Raw genomic sequence first — 6,651 nt, 5'->3', positions numbered from 1 at the left:
GTTAGGAGGGAGAGAGAAGAGAGGGAAGCTTTAAGTGGCTTCAGGACCACAGGCATGTGGAAGAGATGTTCCACTGAGTGGTACAGCATGCCCTCCTGTGGCCAGACACCTGCTCTCTCTGTGGTCGTGGTTGTTTGGATGCAGCAGCCCCTGCTAGATGAGACTAAAGATCCTCACATTATCTGTTGGGGAAGAGGCCCTTCTGTACAAGCAGACAGATATTTACAGGAGCTGCTTTTGATGTGTGTGTATTATGCTCTTGATTGATCTATTCAGAGATGCATATTTGGTTCCAGGCTGCCAGTGTGTGTGTGTGTGTGTGTGTGTGTGTGTGTGTGTGTGTGTGTGTGTGTGTGTGTGTGTGTGTGTGTGTGTGTGTGTGTGTGTGTGTGTTTGTGTTGGCTATGTGTTTGAAAGCCCCATTTAGCGCTTCACTTTTTATTGAGGCTAAAAATACTTAGCCAGACAAACGCTAGCTTGAACTCACCCACATTTTAGTGCCTATATGCGTGAGCACTGATTCAGCCAGCCAGCAGCTCTCATTTTCAAGTGACAAATATAACTGTGCCTTCATTAAACAGGACGGGGAGATTGTCGCTGCTGCCGTTATCCCCGTGGGAAATACTCATGATCTGAGTCAAATTTACCTTGTAGCACCACCCACCCGCAGTCGCCCCGGTCCTTTTAATCTCCTTTTTTCTACTTTACCCCATTTATGTCTGTGCCACAATGTAACTTCCATTCCAGCGGGGTGACACTAGAAAGCGGTAGAGCAGGCTTCAACATGTGTAATACCGGGCGGCCCCACTAGTAGGCGTTCTGGTGTTTCCAATGGCACTATAGAGAATAATGCCAGAGTGGATGCGAGAGAGAGAGAGTGGGAGAGGGAAAGAGAGTGGCAGAGGGAGAGAGAGAGAATTTTCAGTGATGAAATTGGTCTCCAGGCTCTCCGCGGACTTATGTCAAATGAAAGGGTTCAGCAATGAGAGCGCGAGAATCTGCGTGTGAGTTTGCCTCCTCATCACTTTATCTCGTGATAGGAGGAAATTAAAACTGCTTTTGCATTGTGCTGTTCACACGGCGCCTTTCTTAAGGAAGCGGTCATGAGAGACGGTTGAGTTCTTTAGGTACGCCGCGCATATAAGATCAGCATGGACTAAATGAATTGAATTCCACCACCCACCCGGTTCTATGCGATCTCTGCGAACACTATGAAATCGCATCGTCTTGCTGCGTGTGGGTTCTAGCGTGAACGTTAAAAGGGGATTCTCTTCCCTCGCGGTGTGTGACGGACAGAGGTTTATCCGCACCGAATCAAAAGAGGATTTAGGTACAAAACGAATATTTTACCTCCCGTGTGTAACACAAGTAACTGCCGAAACTTTACAGATGGCCCTTGTCATGGAACCTGTTAGCAAATGGAGCCCAAGTCAAGTGGTTGACTGGATGAAAGGTAGGTTAAAACTATTTTTTTGTTTTCATCTATCCATCATCTGAGGTATCAGATGTTCCTAGATTGTTTGGGAATCCCCCTGTAGTCAATTACAATGTAGCCTACCAACAGCCTACCAAGTGTTTTCCCATCATGCTATTGTCTGTGGCAGCTGGAGTAAGACGCTACAAAATATCCATACAGAAAACTGTCACTGTATCTGGTTGCGTTTCCAGATGGTTGATTTAACTGGTGTGATTTTCGGAACATGCGAAGAAATGGATCCGGCTTTCTCGTACATTTTCATTTTTAATTGGATCATTAATTGAATTGGACTGAATTGGTCATTTCCATCAGAAATAGTTCACATTAAGGATGGTATTTTGCATGTTGTATTGGAGCGTTCCACAAGTAGTTGCACATAAGTCAGCAATAGCTTACAGCAACCACAAAATTACATGGGTTGGAAAGCTATTGTGGGCCAATATTTGTACGTGTTTACGTGTGTCTTTAGGACAGCCTGATCGCATGCAGGTGCTTGGCAATATGGTGTTGATAATGATTCTTCTCCACGCGGTGACAGCAGTGGCACCTCTTGCGCGTGGGTGGTTTGTTTAGAGACCCGGCAATCGCATCTTTAAAAATGAACATGCATCATTTTATGGTGCAAAATATTGCCTCTGTATTACCTACCATTACTGAACGTTTTTAAATCTCATGTCGTGATGCAGACCGCCTAGTTTAGCATGATTAGTCGAAAGCGTTGTATATTAAAATAAATAGCCTACATCTCTTTTCCATTTAAATAACGGGTTACAAGTTTTAGTGCTCAATAGAGTAGTTTGTGGATTTCTATGATAGCTTTCGTGGGTAAAAATGCAAAAGCCAAAGACAAATGGCCTACTATGAATATTTCCACTGCATTAAATTGCATATTGTCATATAATGCCTGATTTAGGACGCAGCTCTTACGTATGAAAAGGTTTATTTTCACCAAGAATATAACACGATTATCTAAAATACTTCCTTCAAATGAAGGTTGTCAATTTTTTCTATGAAGTATAGAAATGTATTATACATTATGGGCATCAGTCATTCTGTTCCTTTGAAGTTCTCAAGAGGTCTTAATCTCAGGTCCCAGGCTCTGTGTGTGTGAGTGTGTGTGTGAGAGAGAGAGAGATGGAGACAAGAGGATCTATGTGTGTCTATGTATGCATGCATCACCCCTTGGTGTGCTGTGAGCTGCCACCCTCTGGCTGTCTGAACTGAACAGCTGAGAGGCTGAGGCAAAGTTCTGCACAGAAGGCGTGAACCGGCTGCTGCATCGCTCTATCCTATGGAACAACCAGCTTGTGTGGGTGTGTGCGTGGGTGTGTGTGTGTGTGTGTGTGTGTGTAGTGTGTGTGTGTGTGTGTGTGTGTGTGTGTGTGTGTGTGTGTGTGTGTGTGTGTGTGTGGTATGGACTTGCATGTTGGTGTTGTACTCATGACTCAGGCATGAGGCTACGGGATCAAATTCATGTTTTAGTGTAATCCTTTTTTTCATCACGCCATAACGCATCTTAAATCCTGAGGCGTGTCCCTCCTGACTTATTATGGCCCTGTTTACGTTGCATAATGCATTAAACATCATTAGACTATTGTGAAATGTATATGTAATGTAATTAACTTGTTTTTTTTGCTTCCCGTTATCTATAGGTAAAATCAGCATAGACATGTAAATTGCTGCACTGTTACCATACTCTGCGTATTTTTGGTTTAGGTTTACTGTAGGTCTACATCATACTCTGGACAAAGTCTGACAGAAACCTCATTTTGCCATATAGTCAAATGCTATTTAAGGAGCTGTGAAACTCTGTTGATTAACTTTTGTGCACATACGAACCACATAACCAGTGATGGAGAACAACAATCACTGTGCGAGTGAGTCACAGTTCTTAAACCTCTGAGGCTCTCTTTCTAGGTTGGATAAGGTTGTTCTAGTCAGATCGGGGTGACTCAGTTTACCTCAGCTGTGACGTCAAACAGCAGGAACCGACATCAAGGAGGCGTCCTGAGTAGTGCAGGGATATACTTCGGAATGAGAAGAGGGGGCGGCGGTTTGACGCTCGAAATGTGGCGGAAATGAGTGAAACGAGATTAATTGAGAGCAAAGCTGTGTGTAGGGTGGGAGAGAGAGAGAGAGAGAGAGAGAGAGAGAGAGAGAGAGAGAGAGAGAGAAAGAGAGAGAGAGAAAGAGAAAGAGACAGGCAAGGAAAAGCATGCGAGATACAGAGATAAAATGAGGCTCCCTCCTTTAGATGGACAGAGGGCTTAGTGTGCCGCCCCGGCACTGACTGAGGGCATTAAAGGCGGCCTTTTGTTCCTCTGCGCTGAACTAACGGACGGAGGATGTATGCTCAGTCCCAACACTGGCTAAGACGCCTCTGATCCACAGGGAGAGAGAGAGAGAGAGACCCCAGATTAAACAGGGAGAAGGAGAGGGAGGAGAGCACAACGTAGGAGGAGAATAGAAGTGGATATAGGAAAGGAGAGGGAGGAAGGTTGGATGAATAGTAGAGAAGAGAGAGGAATAGAAAGGGGGAGAGAAGAGGAGAACACATAAAAGGAGTTGGAGATGTGGGAAGCGAGGAGAGAAGAGCAATTGAGAGAGGAGGGTTCAGTGGCGTGAGGAGAGGCAAGGAGAGGATCCCAGGTAGTTGCTTCCTCCACAAGCTTTGCCCACCCTGTTGCCCTGGACATTAGGAGGACACCACCCAATCCCTTATCAGCGACTAGTCATTCATGCAGTCTCCTGGACCAACCAGGTCCAAATTGTTTCTGGTCAGCCCCATACCTGAAGCAAGACAAACTTACTGGGAATCCCTATTCCATCCCGGTAGCAGCTGTCATGGAAGAGCATCCAGCCTTGACCTGACACAAATCTAGCAGATCTGTGCCAAATCAGGCCTGGCTCCTTTCCAGGATCTGCCCTGAGTCCTACCCTCTGTACCTGCCCTGGGGCAAGAATAACATTTTTAATGGAGGCTTTGACCCAATCAGCTGCATCCTCCCCCTGTTTGAATGATGTAGGACCTGCCACTGTAAAGGTCTAGAAACAGGAGTGGAGAGGTGAAAAGAAATTCAAAAAAAGGAAGAGAAGAGGACTGATAGAGAAAAAAAAGAGAGAGAGACAGAGGAGTGCAGATGAGTCGCTGTTGTTTGGGGTAAACAGTGTTGTCGACAGCAGTGCTGAAGCCCAGGAGAATGTGCAGTGGTGTTTGTGTGTGTGTGTGTGTGTGTGTGTGTGTGTGTGTGTGTGTGTGTGTGTGTGTGTGTGTGTGTGTGTGTGTGTGTGTGTGTGTGTGTGTGTGTGTGTGTGTGTGTGTGTGTGTGTGTGTGTGTGTGTGTGTGTGTGTGTGTGTGTGTGTGTGTGTGTGTGTGTGTGTGTGTGTGTGTGTGTGTGTGTGTGTGTGAGAGAGAGTGAGAGAGAGAGAGGGAGCGAGAGAGAGAGAGAGAGAGAGAGAGAGAGAGAGAATGAGGCGATGCGCAGAATGGATTGTTTGCATGCCTGTGCTTCTTCAGAGCTCCCAGTTGCTTCATTACCGTGGAGTGCACATCGGAGAAATTGACAGACTGAATCCAATGATATCGACTCCCTCTATCTCACTGTCACAAGTCAGTGCTTAAAAATGCAACTGGGAAATTGTCCTATATGATGGCAGTGTTTCCTAGCTGGGATGTGCGGGATTAAAGCTGAGGTCCTTAGTAGATGACATGTTTGCTCGATCGCCATTGTGTTCACTCTTGGGCACAGTACCGTTTCCTGAGAATGTTTTTATAGAATATGTGTAGGAAGATGTGCATAGTTAAGCTCTTGTGTGTGTGTGGGTGGGGGGGGGGGGGGCAGGGGGGAGATGCAGAGCGTCACTCCCTCGAGAGGTGTGTGTGGTTAAGCAAGGCGCTAATGTATTTCTGGGTATGCATGTTCTTACTTGTGTGTCTTGTTGTGTGAGGCATCTGATGTTGATTCATGAAGAGCTGTGTACAAAGTATGTACTTCAGATGCCTTATGCAGGAGAGCAAAGTGTGTGCCATGTATGTATAGATGTGTGTGTGGGAGAGTGGTTGGATGGGCTATGTATAGTCCAAATCCCGAGAGTCCGAGGGTCAGGGTGTTGGTTTTGTGGGCTGTGTACAGTCCCACTCAAGTGTGTAGGTCTGTGTGTGTGTGTGTGTGTGTGTGTGTGTGTGTTTGTGTGTATGTGTGTGTTTGTGTGTATGTATTGATGTGGGCAGTAGATTACAAATACGCATAACAACTTTTGTTTCCGCGCACGTTGGGAGTTTCCTCTCTCTCACTCTTACGACTGACAGCACTACCATTTAAGGCCAGGGAAGTGATTCAGCTGTAGCCTCCCTAAACAAACATCTGATGCGTGCCCTCATTGGGTACCACTGAGGAGAGGTGGTCTCTTCCACTGTATGATGTCCAACTCAGTCATGTGTTATGCAATCCACTTGCATGGCTGGAAATGTACTGTTGGAGGCGTATGTAAAACAGCAAGTCCTGATTATGATAGTTACCTTACCGTCTACACGGATGGGGGATGGGGGGGTTGGTATTTTAGCTCTCTGCTAACTGATGTAATTAAGCGTTTCTGAATATGCTTTTGACATGTGGTTGTTGCTGAGCTTCAACAACACCCACAATTCCTTGCCCTCTGATAGGCCCACGGGAGGTGTTCCCAAGGAAGGCTTTGGCGTGTCGTGGGCGTGCATATTGTTTTTGCGGATAGATACTAACGGCCGTTCTCCAGCTCAAAAAGGGTGAACTGTCTTCATCAATATTGATTAAACTCTCAGTGTCCTCCTCACCCCCATCACTCTCTGAGGCCCGGACGCAGTAGTCATGTTACTGTGCTCAGTGCAGTTATTGAAGAGGGCTGTCCAGTGCCCTGCTCTCTCCAGGAGCCTGGGTGTGGATCTGGGTCCAGGCATTCATTTATATTGCGGCCACCCACTTTAATGTGCGTATATATAGAGCTGTAAATCCTTAAGAGACTCTTAAAGCAAATCAGCAACTTATTAAGATTCCATCTCACCAGGATTGTGTTCTCTGTCCCATGACAACAAACAACAATAAAAACAACAAACAAACAAGTACCAGTAGCCATTAACCAGATGATGAATAGATTACTCTGTTCTTCTTTTCTACATGTTCTTCTAGTAGAACAATCT

The 6,651-nt window shown here is 45.8% G+C and overlaps 1 protein-coding gene across 1 annotated transcript in view; it reads left to right on the top strand.

The window, feature by feature from the left end:
- Nucleotides 1-1,389: 1,389 nt before the first annotated feature.
- cnksr2a (connector enhancer of kinase suppressor of Ras 2a) overlaps nt 1,390-6,651 on the top strand; it is a gene marked incomplete at both ends in the record, with an annotated part of 80,283 nt that continues 75,021 nt past the window's right edge. Inside the window, one exon of the mRNA XM_080855392.1 lies at nt 1,390-1,453. Coding sequence (XP_080711518.1) covers nt 1,390-1,453 — 64 coding nt within the window. The remainder of the gene's footprint in view (nt 1,454-6,651) is intronic.

The sequence above is a fragment of the Sprattus sprattus genome, assembly GCF_963457725.1.
Source record: "Sprattus sprattus genome assembly, chromosome: 17".
Classification (NCBI taxonomy): domain Eukaryota; kingdom Metazoa; phylum Chordata; class Actinopteri; order Clupeiformes; family Clupeidae; genus Sprattus; species Sprattus sprattus.
This window is presented reverse-complemented; position numbering and strand designations above follow the sequence as displayed.